General features: G+C 40.0%; 1 protein-coding gene across 1 annotated transcript in view; it reads right to left on the minus strand.

Moving 5' to 3' along the window:
* RAPGEF5 (Rap guanine nucleotide exchange factor 5) overlaps positions 1-18,434 on the minus strand; it is a 167,539-nt gene that overhangs the window by 9,232 nt on the left and 139,873 nt on the right. The window contains exons 18-24 of the mRNA XM_068935069.1: positions 16,956-17,053; positions 15,110-15,232; positions 13,722-13,900; positions 10,267-10,357; positions 7,523-7,573; positions 6,380-6,467; positions 2,907-2,971 (exon numbers count right to left, since the gene is read on the minus strand). Of these exons, the coding sequence (XP_068791170.1) occupies positions 2,907-2,971; positions 6,380-6,467; positions 7,523-7,573; positions 10,267-10,357; positions 13,722-13,900; positions 15,110-15,232; positions 16,956-17,053 (695 nt within the window). The remainder of the gene's footprint in view (positions 1-2,906; positions 2,972-6,379; positions 6,468-7,522; positions 7,574-10,266; positions 10,358-13,721; positions 13,901-15,109; positions 15,233-16,955; positions 17,054-18,434) is intronic.

Raw genomic sequence — 18,434 nt, forward strand, 5'->3', positions numbered from 1 at the left:
CTGAGGATGAAGACCCTCTTTGTGCAAAACTCTCTTGGAGCTGAATCCCAAATCTCCCTTCTTTAGTAGCCTAATTAGGCATTTCTCTCTGTCCCTCTCCAACTCTCTCTCATCCACCTGTAATGCAGAAAATCAGCTAATTTATCGGCAAAGCAAATGCTATTTCCTGACTTTTTAACAGATGCTTGCAGAACATTAGTGTGGAGAATAGCAAGGAATATTTCTTGCAGCTTTTCAGCCTACCAGCTACCTAGGATCATTAGCATTCCTTTAACTAATGACAGCAAAATCAACCTTGGGAGTTACACAGATATTTTGGGGGTGTTCTGAAAATCTTCAGCTGCAGGGACAGTTCTTCCTGATGGAGGGGCTACTCCGTAAAATGCATTATCTGTAAAGGTAATGGCCATTGACCTGTATTAGAGTTTGCCGGAGCGTGGCTAAGACATGCCATCGCTAAAGATATGGGTGATGGCTGACTAGAGTTTAAAAAATATAAGAAACTACACTTCATTGAAGCAGCTTAGTAAATACCATGGAAATATCTTCAGATGCAACAGTATAAGACCTTACTTCCATCTGTTTCTTCATATTTAGTAAAGGAAGAGGGCATGGTACTAAATATTGATCTAACAATATTGTAGCCTAGATTTTATCCAACATGGAGTTAAATAAACCACTGCAATCCCTTAAACTTTTGCTAAAGTTCCTCAGAAAACAGATCTTTTTTTTCTTCTCTTTGCAAATCCCCTTCTTTATATTTTGAATTAACTTTGGCTTCACTGCAATCTCATCATGGTGAATCAAGTTCAGTCACGGTAGGATTCTTGTGGCCACAATGGTCTAAGGATATAAAAGACGCAGCAATTGCAGAAGAGATGATAAATTACATTAAACTCACTGATGTAACTGGAAACAACCATGGTTCAGACTGACAAGTCCTCCTTCAAGTCAGGTGCTTCATTAAGGAATGAAATATTTCATAACACTAATCCAAATGGAGACATGAGAAACCATCTTTGCTTTGAAATTCCTAAGTAGAAATTACGCATTTTACGACAGTGAGTGAGTTCCTTCCCCAAAACAGGAAATCTGCTGTGGTAGGATAAATCTTCTCTTCTTTTTCTGCAACAGCAAATTTGCAGGTAAGGATCAGTGGCTTAATCCAAGCCAAGCAGGACTCAATGTCAATCCTAATTTTTCTCAGCAGAGATCAGAAAGTGCTCAGCACAGTATAAACACCAAAGAAGATCTACTTTCTTTGGGCATAGCCCTTAAAATTAGAAAAGTGACACGAACTGATGTACGCATGGGTGACATGTGATGTATCTTGTCAGTAAGTCCATGTCCACAGACTAAATACCTTCGCATCCAAATGAACCAGCATAGTACAAGTACTGGCTGAGTCCCCAGGACATTCCTATATTTAGATCTCTCCTAAGCCTCCACTTCCACAGTTTCCACTGTTGCTTGAATTCATATGTACAGAGTATGATCTGACTAATAATCTGGAGAAAGAGTCAGCCTGAACAACCCTCACCCCACCACCATCATCTCAGACTCTCTCCCCTAATTTAAATGCCTATTATCTAATTGCATAGAAAAGGTGAAATGCTGTCTCACTGAACTCAGTTAGCAAAGCTCCCGCTGCCTTTGGAGGCGCAGTGCTGACAGCAAGGATAGGAAATCTTACCAAGCAAGCCCATGACTAAACAACAAACAAACAAACTCACAAGGTTTGGCTAAAACTGGAATAAGAATCAGACCCCACATATTCACTAAATTAATATATGGGGCAGTGGGGGAACTTTAGTAGCAATTATTGTGCATCAAAGGCTAGCTAATTTGCATGTTAATTAGATGTACTTCCAAGAGGTAATGAAGAAGAATGTGCTAATGAATTTTATGTAAATACTAAAGGTAAAACAGTTAAGAGACTTGGGACAAAAAAAACTTTCATTAAATGTAAATCATTCATCTCGTAAAGTCTGCAACAAGAAAATGCACAGGAATCTAACAGAAAACACTAAAAGAGGATTTAAAAGGTTCAAAAGTCAAAGTCTACATCTGCTTATAAGTTGAAAGAGAATGTGCACTATGAGAAGATGTGAAATTAAAGTTCAACAGCTGATTCATGAATAACTCCATGTTTGGATGTTCATTCTGGAATAAGGGTAGACACATGGAGAAAACAACCAGGAACAACCATCCAGACTAACAGTCCCACAACACATCTGCAACAATCAGAACATTTTGGTTTCCTGAATAAATAAGCCAAACCAACAGAATCACAGTTTCTCCACCCCAACACTGTTTAGATATATTAAGTACTACAGATACGTTGCTAACAAAAAATGAAATAATGAAAATAAAAAAAAAAAAGCAAACCTCTTTCAGTAATACTATGCCAGAGTAGATGTCACATAACGTCAACCACATCTGTAGTAGATATTGCCAAACATACAACGTCAGTAAGTGCTCCCTATGCAAAGTTTAGTACAGTGGTATTTATAGTCAGTTTAATTCACAGTTCAGGCATTATTTTCCTCATCATCTAACTGAAATCATAAATTTTACTTTCATACAAGATCCCTGGGATTAGCATATCAGTGGCAAGTTTTAAACCAGGACAAAACCGAATGGACTGCAAACACTGATGGTGGCTACCACTGCCTTAACCGTTTTACAAAGAAGTGGGGGAAGAAGGAATGAGAAGAGAGAGGAGCAGAGGAAGGGGTGAGGAGAATTAAACTCTTGGTTGTTTATCCTGTTTACAGAGTTTACTTCTGTTTATTTCTTCCTGATTCAGCCAAAAGAAAACCTTTTAGTCTTCTAAGATAAGGAGGGGAAGGGGAAGAAGAGAGCATGGATTTCTCCAAAAAACAGGAAAGACAAAATTAACATACCAGCTTTTCAAAGTTAACAAGGTTATCCAGAAAAGTTTTATTTCCTTCGTGGATAAACGTAACATCTAAAAAATAAAGAAAAAAGAGTTATTTTTATGACTTTGTTGTTTTAATACAGGAGAACTAAATGATGATCAAACAGCAATGAAAAGAAAAATAACAGGAAAATACCCCATTAAGGATTGACACAGTACCTCAATAAAAAGGAACGAGATTGATATACAGATTACATTAGATGGAAACATTATATGCACCTTGTTAATAAGAGCATTTTTCAAGGGGGACCACAGGCTCTTACTAAACCTAATCTGTATGATTTCCAGGGCGCATATCACAGCGGCTGGGAGCAGGTGGAGGTACCCAGTGCAATTGGCTTTGCACAGCTTCCTGGCTCTCTGCACCCTGGGGACCCGGCCAGGCCACCGGATGCTTCCCGAGGATGGTACCATTCGGTCCCTCAGCCCAGAGCTCCTCCAGTGCAGAGTTACCAGACACTCGAGTCGGCCTTCATCCTAGCTCTGTCAGACACAGCTACCAAGAGATGCGGGCTATAACAGGTAGGTTAAACAGAAGGCATATACCGCAGTCCAAAGCCTAGCCTTGGAATAAGCATTAGGGCTAGGGCAGCGCTAGGGAGTCAAAACACTCTTTTACACGGCGCTACTGGAGAGAATTAGCAAAGGCAAATAGAGGTCAGTGAGAGGAAAAGGAAAAGGTCTATGTTTGGCTCCAGGAAGTGAACTGAACACGGCGTTACAAAACAGAGGGGAAAAAAGCAGGCAAAATAAGCGTTGCTAAGTGAAGATTACAACTAAAACTGCATCTTGAGGTCATCCTGCACATTAGGACACAAGCAAGACCTTATCTCAGACTTGAAACACTTAGTGCAGGGGCAGATTCCCTGCGAGGACTGAAGCACTGCCTCCTATTTTGCACCCTCGGGGTCATAGGAAATAAAAGCACGAGCAGGAGCACGAGCACCACCACCACTCACCCTATCATCTCTCTCCTGCTTTAGCTGCCTGCCCCTCAGCTGTACATGTACTCATGAGTACCAGGAGGAGATGGCATTATTTTAATGAGATGGCACTTTACCATCATTACATCTTCAAAGTTACAGCTGTGCCTGTCAGCTGGCGGACGGCAATCAGCAAACACGGCAATGCCTCTCTCTCAGCTGAGGTGCCAACTTGCGATGCAGCCGTCTAACTGCCTGTCTCAGCATTTCTGCTGTACTCATCACTAGGACCATCTGAGAAACTTATCCCTGTCATGGCCACTCGGTCCCCCCAGTCACGACTATGAAGAGCACTAGTTCCAGGGGATTTTTGGCCTGGGAAGCTGCCGGGACTCCCTTGCCATTCACTCCCCTTCCCGCACGGTAGGCAAAATCAGCCAACCTGATTTATTTCCTTCTGTTTCACAGATTCACTCTGGGCCTGAAGGGCATTTCATAATTGCTTAGAACAGAAATGTTAACGGCTTAACGGGCTGGTGGAAACCCAGGGCTTGTAATCAACAGGTCCATGTGAGGGGTGATAGAGGGCGCCCGCACCCCGTGGGGAGCCGGGCTGAGCCCTGCTGGCACTCCAGAGCAAGTTGGACAAGCACAGGGATCCACGCGGGATGCCTGCAGGGCCTCGTTGCCTGCAGGCGTCCTCCTCTGCCCCAGGGCAAAAGCAGGGAGTGGGACTGGCCTGACCTCTTCCTTTGGGCTGCTTTGGGGCACCTGGCACTGCTGGCGAAAGGATGCAGCTTCGGGAGCTGACAGACAGGCAGAGCTTGTCCCTAAATGGCCATATGTGCATGCACACGTGTGGGTGGGTGCGTAAATATGTACGCACACCCATGGGAAAATATCACTGCAGTTAAAAAACGTCTGTCACTTCTAATGAAGAACTTCTACCCAAAACAGAAATTGCCAGACAGTTTTTAAGTCTACGACTGCAATGCATATCTCTGAGGGTAGAAAGAACAGAAATCTGCTTTGCGGCCAACAACTAAGAGTTTAGATAAATTCAGTGGAGCAGAAAATTGCATTTGAGCTACGTTGTAAGGGTACAACACTGCATTTTATCAAATATTTGAAAAATCTGTCTGATTTTCAAAAGCTGTGTCTGTGCTGTAAGAAAGATCTGCAATTACATTAAATTAGCTTTAAATGGGCAGTCTAAAGTTATTCTCCATGAATAGAAAAAGTTTTTTACTGATTTTGTGTTTTCTCTTGAAATTACTTTTGTTCCTCTTGTGTTGAAATATAGTCAATTGTCCAATTATTAATGATTCCTATGTCATTAATGCTTATTTTACTGGTCATCTAAATAGTAATAGTAAAAACATGCCAGTTACAGAGTAAAGTCAACACCCGTTAAGTACTGTGCAATATAATGGGAATTACCAGCCTTGGCAATATCTCCTTATGGATCATTCTATAACTGAAGAGGATTATCCAGTTATTTTGCAAATCCTCTTCAGTCTCTCCAGTACATTTTAGAGACGTGAGATCATGCTACATGAATGCTGCTTATGTGCATGTTTCTACACACAACATTGTACTGCTATGCAAACATCATAGCTAACAAGTTGTATATGTTTCCTCTCTTTGTTTGCAGACAAGACATACTCAAGAACACCTAAAAAAAAAGTCATTCTGAAGCCTTGATCATTATATCCATCTGAATTAATGCAAGCTCTTTTGAAGTCCGCAAAGACGGGAAGTGCCTTATGGCCCCCAAACTGTCACTGACTTATTTGGAAAACTAGCTCTTCAAATATTTTAAACTTGCAGCAGTAACAAGTTAGACTAAACAGCCTAAAGACAATATTTGTGGAATATAGGAATATCAAATGAACTTGTCATGTTCAAAGAAAAGATGATTAATAATTCATGAATCCAAGATAATGGGATCTTTGAAATACCTGCCACTTAATTACCCGCCTAATTCACTTTGTTAAGCAAGTAGTTTTATTATCTTTTTCAGAACTTTAAGGGAGGGACGTGAAAATTCTCCACTCAGAACAGACAGATGGAGCAGATTCTGCTTTCAGTAGTTAATTTTATTCCTATAAGGCAGGGCGAACACCTCAGAACCTAGCAGCAATCTTGATGCTGCTTTTGTGCATGTACCAAGCACAACCGGATGGCTCTGTTCAGGGACGTGCAAGCTCTCTCTTCTAGCCTGAAAAGGATGGAATCAAAGCAGTGCCGTACTGCACTATCTTTAAGTAACAGGAAAAGTACTAAAGTTTAAAAATATGTATGAAAAATGCCATTTCACGCTGTTTCAAAAAGCAGCTGTTTATTATTGTCTACAGCAAGTGCTGTCCTGTATATATCACTACAAGTGCAGCATACTTATCATAAGGGCACCTGAAGGAAAAAAAAATCACTTTATACTTACTGTAACTAACTATTACAAATTTCTATGCATGCACTTGCATGGCAAAGAAGAATAGACAAGCTTTAACATTACCTTTCAGAAGTAAGGGCATGAAAGGAATTTTCGGAGATTTCATTTTCTTGAATGCATCTCTGTAGGCTTTGTGATTCAGAGAAGGGTCCTACAAAACCATGTGGGTAATAGAGAGAAAAATCAATAGGCTATAAAAGGAGCAATTCTAAATCCATTATGGGCTTATGATCTGAACATGATTTAGATATAAAAGGTTTCCTCAGGAAATGAGGTAGATCAAGTTTTTCCAAGCTAGGTGACTTTACTAAAGTGAACAGGAAATGTAAACAATGAAAGAAACAAAAACAATGATGTTCCTCTAGATGGAACAGTTCTAAAATGGGAGTAAGCTGCAGGACGGATTCAGTCTTTAAGTGCTCTGTAATTTCCCCACACAATTTCTACTAGCAAAATCTATTCAGCTTACCTGCTAGTACAAAATGCATCCCAAAACGTATTGTCAATGAATTTCTTAAAGAAGCTCTTAGATCGATCAACAGACCATATATTAGACATTTTCAAAAGAAAATGAGAGGATATGGCTCAGTGGCACTGTGTAAAACTCGTCTCATTTGCTCTATAAACATGTTTTTTGTACACTAGCTCACGCACACTTGAAAGCATGTTAAATTATGAATGAAAACATGCTAATTTATCAGTGCAAAAGCGTGACAACTGTTAAAGGACAGATTTTTATGTCCCTCGCAATAGACAGTGATCTCACCACATGTACAGTTCCATGACAGCCACAGGAAACACTTGTTTATTCAGCTTTGATAATGGTGACAAAGACCCCTAGCCTCTGAGTTTGATTTTTTCAACCTTCAGCTGTCCTCATTTTCTCCTGATCTGCAGCACATTTCTTTGGATACAGAAAGATTAACCTCCACAGCAACAGAACTGTTCCCAAATTGATACTGAGGAACAGACAATATAGATTTGTTCCTCTCTTATCCCTTCCTCCAGCTGTCAGGAATCTTGCCTTTTTCTTTGGCATTTTTGGAGATCACCTCTGAGCTCGGGAGGGCTGTGTGGCCCATAGGAAAACACTGATCTGACACAAAGACGTTCTAGCGTGAGACAATGACAGGCGGTTTCAAAATAAATTAGAAAGAAGGTATGTAAAGGCAAGCAATTCTTTTCTGCTATCAACACTGTACTTACTGTCAAACTCTCCAGTTCAGTGAAAAGTTTTTTGAACTTCCCAGGAATTTTCTGAAGTGGGAAAAACAGAAAAGAAAAAAAAAAAGAAGATTAAGAAAAATTACAGCAGAAAAATATTGATTTTTTTTTCCCCCATGAGACTGTCATGTGTGAAGTGCCTACTGGCGGTATCAACGGGCCACTTTCTCAGGGAGTTAACCCCTCTCCTCAGGTTCCCAAAGTCCTCACTGCAGATCGTGCTCAGTGCGGCGATGCCAGCGCATCCGAGACTGCAGCCGCCTCCCGGGATTCCATACGCTCTCGACTCCTTTACAAAAACTGCCTGGTGGCAGCTGGTTCGTTTCCTTCCCTAACTGCCATGTCTACTGCATTTATCTCGGCATCTGTATTAGGTTAGAAATAGTAACGCAGGCTGAGGATTTAGATGTTGTAATCATATCTCAGCTAAATCATTTCTTGCACTCACTCTTTTCCTAAACTGTGGGTTTTAGAAATCAACAGGCACAACACTGTCATTGCTCTGCTTGATTCGACCCCTTGCACCAAAGAACATGCTGGTGTCAAAGAGAGAACTTTTCTTAGGAAGTGATCACTCTGTCTCTGGTATCTCATCCTTAATCCCACAGGGAGGTGCAAAAAACACTTCCCAAGGGAGCCCGGGCAAAAATCACCTTCTTCCTCCTTCCCCCATAGCCTAACACTCCCTCTGTTCTGCAGGCACCAACTCCCTTTTCTCTCAGATGCTTTAGGGGATTCATCTCATTATACTCAGAGAAATTGCTCTTCACTTTGAATCTTCCTGCTGGTATTTCAGCCTTCCAGAAGGGCATGTAGGCCTGAAAGCTTGTCTAATCTTTCTAACTATACTAGTTAGTCTAGTAAAAGATGTTCCCTCTTTCTACAAAGCCTGCCTCGCCTACATCCTTAGACTATCACAGCCACAATGACACTACCAAGAGAAAGCAGCTTTAATTAACAATTAAGACTAAGTGGATGAGCTGAACGATTAAAACACTAAAGTAACTGCATATGGAATTGCAACAGCACGCTTTTAACATCTTCAGTCAGGAAAAGTTAGGATCATTAAAACACTGCATATTGCAGACAAAAGTAGAAGATATACTTGGGAGTGCAGTACCCATTTAAGAATTCAAGTGCATAGCCAACATAATTTAGTGCCTAAATGGTTCTTTAAATTTAGGTGAGTTCATTTACATGTGTAAGTAATTATAATTAATTTATACACATTGCTCTACTTTCTAGAAGTCACGTTACTAACGCAAATAACCCTCTGCTCTTGAGATTTCCCGAACAGTAAAGATTTACAAATTTAAAAAAAGTACAAGTTTGACTTAATAAATGTTTTACACATAGAAACTTGACATATTTACGATGCTATGTACGCAGACACACTCCTTGTGCAGACAAATAATGTATTCTGTTCTTCCCGAGAGAAATTCACCAGGGGTGCATGATCTTTGGAGAGCTCTCACCACACAGCAGAGCTCTGCGTATTTCTGTGCAGCAGAGAGCTGCGCGACAGCCACCAGGGATCTTTGATATAATACTTAGTTCCCTTCCACACCCCCACCACAGCCCAAAGAAAAGGGATGAAGGCAATCCATAAGAGCAGGCAAGGGCAAACGGTCCCTAGTAGACACGGCGTTTCAGAAGCAGGAGAGACACTGGTTTCTCTATAGTTATCCTCAAGTATGTATTTTTCCTCTGAAGAGTTTTGATTTACCTATTATTTAAAGATAGCTACTCCTTGCCTATCTGCACCCCTATAAACTCCTCCCCACAGAAGCAGTTGTTGCCCTTGTCTCTCTGCCACTGACATAGGCCGTGATGTTTCCATAGCTGTGGTTTTGACTCAGGGGAGTCTGGACAGCGTTTAAGCACCTTCGCAAGCCCCTGATGGCCATTCGTTTTCAGCTGTTTGTGCTCAAGAATATCTTCAGCACTGGAGACCACAGCATCTCTTCGTCACTTTGTGTTACTGATTCAAATCGTTGGGAGTACTGCCTGCCTGTGGTGTTGGGTAGGGGGGCTGAAGGTCGAGCTTCCCTCTATATTACACTAAATCACTCCTTCTCTAATTTTGGACTCATCAGCAAATACAATAAGCTTGGAAATATTACTATTCAATAATATCCTTTGATAGGAGAAAACAGCAGTGATGATAGAAAAAACACAGATCCCAGAGGGAACCTTCTCTTCATATCCCATGCTCTGTCCAGCGACTGGTCGCTTCTTCAGCGGCTCATCTCTATGCTCTGTTGCACAATATGCTCCTTATTCGCAGTGCATTTCCTAACTTTGTTGCTCAAAATGAACGGCTGCAAGGGAGCTGATCAAGGGGAACTAATGAAGGCTTATTTCCTATTTTGTATTTTTTAAATTGAATTATTCCACATTAAGGTAGGCTTCATTTGGAACTGCCGTTATAAGGCCTTCTGTTCCTACACCTACTCAAAATGCTAAGATAATTTACTCAATATTTTAAGACGGTCAGATCTCTTTGCTTTGTTCTTATTTAAAATTTCAACCAGGACACCCTTAGTTGTATTTGAATGGCCATGAATCTGAGGTTTCAGGTAACAGAGAAGTTTCTACACTGATATCCCCTCATTTTGTTTCAGCATTAAAAGCCAAAATTTAGAAACTAAAGGTAATTCACCACTATACAACCTATGTGAGAAATGGTTTTGACAAGCTCTAAAAGATACAAAGATGCATCTTACCTCCCAGGTCTGAGACAGTCGGCTGACAGACGCAGTGTTGAGACCCATAACAATGGCAAAGAACGAATTCAGATTTCTTTGGGCTTTACAGCTGTGGAATGAAAATATGAATGCTGTATTCTGATTTTTTTACCCTCAAAATAAAAGATAAACGGAATGCACAGGTATCCTAGGTTACTGAGTTCAATTTTGACTCTCAGCACTAACCTGCAATCATCTTCCACATAATGAACTCATTAAATGTCTTATCTTGACCACCTGCAGTCTAGGTGATGAGGTCTCTAAGAAGTTTTTAGCAAGTGTTCCACTGCCTCATCAACCTTGTTGTTGGCAGGTTATTTTTTTCTTTTGCTGTCAAAAGCAATTTTCCCTTTTCAATGTTCAAGTGACATACGGAATAATTTCTTGACCCCATTCTGTGGTATTATAAATATTTTCATCTCCTTTTTCATCTTTTCTATAATTTGTACATCACTGGCTCCTTCAGTTTCTCTTTGTGGTCATGGCCTGCTATCTACTTTTCTATATTGTTATTATCCTTTATTGAATTATTTGTAGTTTATTTTAACTTTTCTCCCATGCATTTCCTTCTTACCAAGGAGATGTAGTGAGACAGCGGGGAGGGAAGGAGAAGCATAATTACTGCTTTGCCTCTCTATTCTTAGACCATTCTCCTGTGCAAACTTAAAACAAATACCGAATGTACTTGTTTGCAACACCATCACATTTTGTCCATGTCCTTAATTTGTCATCTATTATCACCCAAGGACCTTTGTCCCAATACTGCTCTTTACTATCACGCATTTATTTCTTCAGCTCAGTATCAGCACTCCCTAGCTGAAATTACTTTGCATCTATCTAAATTAAATCTTATCCCACTGTTCTTTGCACATGCCACTAGACTCCTTAGATCATTCTGTATTTTTTCTACCCTACAGTGCATTTGCAATCCCTCATCATTTTTATTGTCTGAAAAGCTGATTAATGTTCCATTTACACAGCCCTATAAATTAGTTGTAGCTAACACTGGTTCCAATACTGGTTCCTATGGAATTTGCTTGATACCTCTGATATTTTGCTATGCATGATCAGTCCTTGATTATTTCTAGCCCATTCAGAAATTTGAAATCATGAAATAGAGAGTCCTATTCAAACAAAAAGATTTCACCTGCTTATGCAGATTCTCAAAGACTGCTATAAACACACGTATGTGAGCGCACATGCGCGCGAGTGTGTGTTTATGTGAGTGTGTTAGAATCCCCTTTTAAGATAACTGTAAGTGTAGGAGTGAATCTCCTGTCTTCACTGGGATTAATCTTCAGGGAAAAGCATGCACCAAGGACTTAGACTGGAAACTGTCTGGGGCTTGCTACAAGTATAAGGCTTGCACTCACTTTAGTGGCCCAATGTATCTTTAGATGGCCTACATCTCACTTAACTTCAGCTGTCTTAAGCTATTCCTCTTTGTAGCTTAGACTCCTTTTATCATCAGCCAAGCACCTTTTAAAGGCAACTTGTTCTGAAATTAAAAAAAGCGTCTAACATAGCCTGGATAAACTGCCTGTTGGAGAGGTCTATCTCTCTCAAAGAACTGTGGAGAGAACCTGGGCCACCAGGGTAGACTAGGTTTGTATTTTACAGTCAGCTACTGCTTGGGAAGGAGCAACCAAAAAAAAAAAGTGTTTCCAGGTTTTACCTAAACTGGAATTTTATTGAAGAAGGATTCTGTTATGACCAATGTATTCTAAGCCTAGGTTGACCTACTTCTGTATCTCCTCAAGGTGTTCGTTTCTAACAGCATGCAAATTCATTTTCTCTACCCAACTGCTTGGTTTCTATTTTAGACTAACTCATCAACAGAACCGTAAGACTCTGTTTCAAAAACCCTCCCTTTCCTTTAGGTATTGATACACGTGTATAAAGGCCTCCCATCTTCTTCAGGTGTTCCTCCTTAATGGAGCATATGAACACTGAAGACAGGATCTTAGACCTGGTCCTGCGTCGACAAGCTGAAGGTCGGAGACACAGACTCCTGGCTGAATCTGGGAGCAGAGAAGAGGCAGCAGCCAGAGGGCTGCCTGGCTTGTGCCCGATGATGGCAGTCCTGCGGCTGACACACTATCCCTCCACCCTAATTGTCCCTCTTGCATTAACTGTTCCAGAATTGATGAGATAATGATAATGTCTTTTCTGCTTTTCTCATTAAAAGGGAACCCTGAGCAAATTACCCACTGCCTATACGTGTATTTATTATTTCAGAATCTACACGCTAAAATGAGGGGTGTTTCTGTAACGCACAGAGAGATGCTGTATCATTTACTGACAACTGCATTTAGTTTCTGCAATTTTGACTATTCGCTTAACAGAGACGGAATTAACTTAGACAAGGCAACCTTTTATTCTGGAGACAAATACATCCCTATTCATGTGGGACAGATATGAAACTTTTCCTGGAATGCAAATTAATGCTACTGTGGCGCAAGCAAGCCACACAGAACCAACCATTTCTGACATAACTGGACCAAACTTGGCCACTGATAAGGCTGAGAAAGAATGTATTACTGGATTGCATACAACTTGCAAACCAAATCAAATCACATTTATGAGTTACACTAGATTAGATTAGAAGAATTCATTTCACCAAAAGCACTGCTTGAGCAGAGAACAGTCTTTTGTATATAACTGCCATGCTTGAAACAAATTAAATCAACCCAGTCGATGAGGGGAACAAATTATACATTTTCCATGAACATGCATATTCAAATATTGCAGAAGACGAACAAGCAGAGAGAGAGGCGAGGAGAATGGTTGCATATATTTCAATTGCTCCGTTCCCTTAGTTACTAAAATACAGTGATTACAGAGAAAAGAACTCTCTGTATAGAGAATATATTTATATTCTGTTCCAAGGCACAGAATAAATGCCAGCACTATTTAGTATAGTGCAAGAACAGACGGACAAATCTAATTAATGCAGCAAATAAAATACATAAATTAAAGTGTACTCTGAGAGGGTTATGTAGGACAATAGCTTACTGCAGCCAGTTTCCTCTCTAGAGGCAGGACACTAAGTTTTAAACAGAGTTTAGTGGTTTCCATGTAGTCTTTGGTAAGTAACTGTGTTGAAGCTCAAATAGTTTCATAATGTGGTTCCTTGCGTTATCTCTGCTGAGAAAGGAGGATCTCTGCAACATCAAGGATTTTGCAGTTGATGCTGCAGACACATTGGCTAAGCTGTTGCGGAAGATTTGTGTAGCATATACTCCACTACAGCTAGTTTTGGCCAGTGTTTGCTGTTGTTATTTATACACTTTTTAATCTAGGCATGTTTACTATACTTGTACAAATACCGGATGACGTCCAGTTTCCTGTCTTCCCTCTTGCACCTAATTCCCCTTTCCCAGTAAATAAAGCATGCGCATTCAAGGATTTTTTTTGCAAACATAATAACTTACTGGGCGGCAATCTTGATGAACTTTTTCACTAGCTGTACACGTTTGCAGAGCTGGCTGCAGAGGAGGATCTCGGTGGCAACCCAAAGCTGGACTTCATTGCATCTTTGAAGCAGAAGACTGAGATTCTCAGTGTTTTCAGCACTGCCCTGTCTGCTGAAGGTGAAGTATATCAGCTCTTGCTGGAAGACAATGACAACATTATTAGGGATACAAAATCAATTTGAATGTAAATAAATTACAGATTATTTTAAAATGTATTTTTGAAATAAGATTTGGTAACAAATGGCTATTTTTACTTGTCCGTGAGCCAATCACAGATGATCCAGGGTCCAGGCTGGCTTAGAAAAGGCTAGAGGCTTGTTACAATTTGTAAGTGGACTGGAAGCCCTGCAAGAAGGGCTTTTCTTGTGAGATTTCCTGCAGCTCTACTTCTGGTTTCAGCTAGACATAGGACATAAACAATCTGTCTCTTCCAGCATTTCATCACTTCTGTTTCAGCATGAAAAACAGCCCATATCAGAACATTCTAGAACTTGAAAATTTTCCATTTAAACTTGATTCTAAAAATAGCCACGGTTTCAAGAACAGAGGTGTGGGTCTTCATTTCGGTGCACAAAAATCTCATCAGCTCTAGCTTTAAAGTGAATAACTTGAATAAAAGATCCTGAAAGGAAAGATCAAGGAAAGAGCTGCTGAGAGGCACTCCCATCCATTTTCTCAGAAGGCCGTCATGCTTTTCAGTGAAAGATATTTTCAAGTGATATTTCGTGCTTCACCACTGCACTGTTAACCAGGTCTTTTATTCAGTGGATCACACCAAAACCTATTAAAGGTTGTCATTGAAACAACCCAATGGGCACTGAAGTGGGCCTTTACACCATTTTATAAAGCCTACCCAGGATTTTTATCTCACTGAAGCCTAACTAAAAAAGTAATATAAGCATCTAAGTTGCTCAAATTGTGAATTCTGTTATGGTTAAAGTGATATCAAGACATCGATTTTTAGAGTCCTACATTTACTGAAATATTATCAAGTGCAAAGGACTATTTCTATATGCAACACATATACTCGCAGATACTTTTTAGAGAATAATCTTGCTCTTTTACTCTCAGAAGCAAATCTGAATAAAATCCATCAAGTATACAGGCCTCTTATGAGGTGCTCCAGCACAGGGAAGTTGTAAACTTTTGACAAAATTTTCAGAATCAAAGATGGCAAAATATCTCCCGGACTCGAATCGTTACCACCACTACTGAGGGCTGTCGTGGCGGTGAACTGAGACGTCATGTAATAGAGATGCTCCCAGATACTGATGCAACACCAGGACATAAAAATGACACAAGGCTTCGTGAATAACATGCTTGGAAGAGGACTTGGCGCTTCTTACCTCATGAATTGCATTGAAGAGACTCCAGTCAAAGTTTGTTAACTCCAAGGCAAGATCCCAGGTGTTGATTCCCAAAATCCTCACAGATCTTTGTTGCAATTCCTCATTTTCAGCAAATGGGCTCTAAATCAATAGCCAAGAGCAAAAGAATCCTGAGCAAATGCCAAAAGTTTTGCAAGGAAATAGCTACTAGACAGAGGTACAACGCAAGGCTGAGTGAGTAATCTTCTCTAAGTGCACTCTGAGGGGTTTTTTTCCCTATACTAATCAAAATCAATGTGCTATAGCCTATTTAATGAATAGCTTGAAAGAGGAAAATAGGATCAATGATTTTATTGGATTAAGCTTTCTCTCTCACTTTCTCTCTCTCTAAACCTTGAGCATAAAACACTGCGCAACAGATATAACGGAAATAAAATCCCTGACATCACCAGAAAGTAAAATTTTGTATTGAAAGATAAAGGAATCATTCTACAAATACACCAGATTTCAAATACATACACACAACTTGCCACCAATCCACACACATTTACAAATACCATAGAATCATCAATTTTATGATTGTCTTACTTTGAATGCAATTGCCAACAAACAGTAAAACACTGTAGGTCCTGATTCATTAAAATTACTTAGCATATTACTGTGGATTCACAGGTACTGCTGGTGTTAAGGATCATTTGATTTCCATTATTAACTCCGATTTTCCAAGGTTTGTATTTCTCTTGTTTTTTTTTTTTCTCATCAGTCTGAAATCTGGCACATGAACAGTCCGCCAAAATGAAAGATTATTCCGATCAGTTAAGCCATTGCTTTGGTGCAAGATTTTTTGACAGTTACAGCAAGTTTTGGAATTTTTATTATGTAACTAATTAAACTAGACTGGCTGTCACCTGTCTGCACCGGAAATCTTTCCTTAATATTAGCATTTTTAGAGGTGGTTACAATGCTGCAGGTAATGGGGATGATGGATCACGATGCTAGCAGCACGTCAGCTCTTAAAGACACACTGATCCAACAAAATGTATACAGACATTTCTCATTCCCAGGCTGAATGCACGGATCCTAGTGGTACTGACAATATCAGTCGCAATGTTGTCCTTGCGCTTCCCTCAAAACATATAAATTATTAGCAGAAAAGTGTTAAAAGACTAATTCTTTCAGGATCTAATTGTTCCTGCTTCACTGAGGTTGGGGGACCGGGGTTGCGAACTCCCCCTACCCACCTGATGTCCCAAGGACACTAGAAACTGTGCTGTTGAGGGGAAGGGAGAGGTCAGCTTTATGGGCTGAGTGGCACTGGGGATACTCGAGCCTTTCTCTCCCAGCTCCCCCCCAGGAATTCCCAGGGGCAAAGCACTTCCCACACATCTTGTGGTCACCCTGATGCTCATTAATTTTGGTAGAGCTCACTCTGCATGTATCTCTACATGCAGTAATTCCATGGTGTCCATACACCATCTTCCACGATTATGCACCGGTCACTTTAAGTCTTTTAAGCGTTACGGAGGCACAAGAAAAAAAAGGAGTCACACGCTCCCTGAAGTAATCTCCATCTCATTCAGTCCCGCACAAGTCCAAGTCAGATTTTCTAGGCTGATGCAGATTGAAAGATTTAAGCTGCATAGGAGCTTTGGCCTCTTTGAAACTGGTGAAAAAACTCCATTACTGTTCAGCAAAATAATGCTGTTAACACAAGAATTTTTTTTCACATATATGGCAGCTCAGTAAGTTTTATTAAGGAATTAAAAATAAACTCTTTACTGAAAAAGTCTTCTGACAAGAATATTAAGCCCTTAATCTGGAGTCAGACAAATCAAAAACGGAAATATAAATACTACAGCCTTACCAAAGAATCAGTCAGATCTTTTCGGTAGACAAACATACGACTCGATGACTCGAAAGACTTTGAGATAGCCAGGTCATTTGGTTGTAGTTCATGTTTTTCTTTAAAAACAGAAAACAAAATGCAAAAGCTTCAGAAAAGTAGTATAAGCTGTATGTATATGTTTGTGAGAAAAACATCACAAAGGTTTGCAACGCCACATCAATTTCTTAAAACGAAACTAAGCATCATACACAGTCCCTATTTATATGCTGAGCATGGGATCATCATGTCCATGTTATTCATATACAATAAAGGTGAGATGTCACTGATACTGGGCTAAAACACAAAAATCTTCAAGAATCTGCTTTCAGCTTAGACTTTATATAGGACAGAATGGAAAAAAAAAACTCTTAAATCATCTAGTCTAACCTCCTACACATTACAGACCATTTCATCTCAACCTAATGCATCTACAATCAGTAAAATGGCATTTGTTAGAGCAAAGTGTCTCAGGCCTCAAGAGACTGAGCTATTGTATTTCCCAGGCAGGGAACAGCAGGGGTGAAAGTGTCACCAGCAGCCATGGCCACTCAACAGGGAGAGAAATTCAGAGGATCCCAAGTAGATGAATTTCACCCCGTGTAGCAGAGGAAGGGGTGAAAGAGTCATCAACAATACCATATTAAGAAAAATTCATCCAGACCCATAGCAATTTATTTAGTAATCATTTGACTCTAAGTGAAAGACCATGACACACCAATCAGGTATCAAAGAGCGAGGATTTTCTTTTCCACTCCAGAGAACTAGTCAATCAGTGACCAGCACTAGGCAACCTTGATACATCAAAGATAAGGGAAAAAACAAACTAAAACCCAGAATACAGCTGAAAAACCTGGGGAAAACCATCTCTTCCTGAGGGCTGAGAGTAACTTTCTGGAGACCTGACACATGAGATTTGTTTACATTCACTGTCTTAATGTTGACTCAAAAGTGCTACAAGCATTTTGAAAGCTATCTTGGACTTTTCATGGCCCATGAGGGAGGGGTCGGAACCGGTGGATTCTGAGAGCCAAATATCCTTTGAAACTATCTTTACCCCTTAACCGTTCTCACACTGACAGTAGCACCTGATACACTCATGTTAACTACAAGTATGTTTTTTCAAGGTAATTTTGAATAAAAAAGCTTCCTTGTTCATTTAAGCAGTGCAATAAAAATGAGATCTTTAAGGCTTGTACTACTGCCCTTCAGACGGAAGACAGAAGATACTTCTGAGTCTTGCAAATAGTAAACAATAAGGAAAAGAAAATGCATGGCAGGTCGGCATTTATTGCATGTGGCACATCTGACAATGTTTAACAACAAGGATACTGCAATTTTGGTATCTTCAATTAATTCATTTAATGTGACCAAATAACATTTTGGGGATTATAAATGGTCACGTACAAATGGTAGTCCTACAGTGTTTGTGTTTTAATTACTTCATTTCTAAATGAGTAG

Source organism: Struthio camelus, chromosome 2, assembly GCF_040807025.1.
Source record: "Struthio camelus isolate bStrCam1 chromosome 2, bStrCam1.hap1, whole genome shotgun sequence".
Lineage (NCBI taxonomy): Eukaryota > Metazoa > Chordata > Aves > Struthioniformes > Struthionidae > Struthio > Struthio camelus.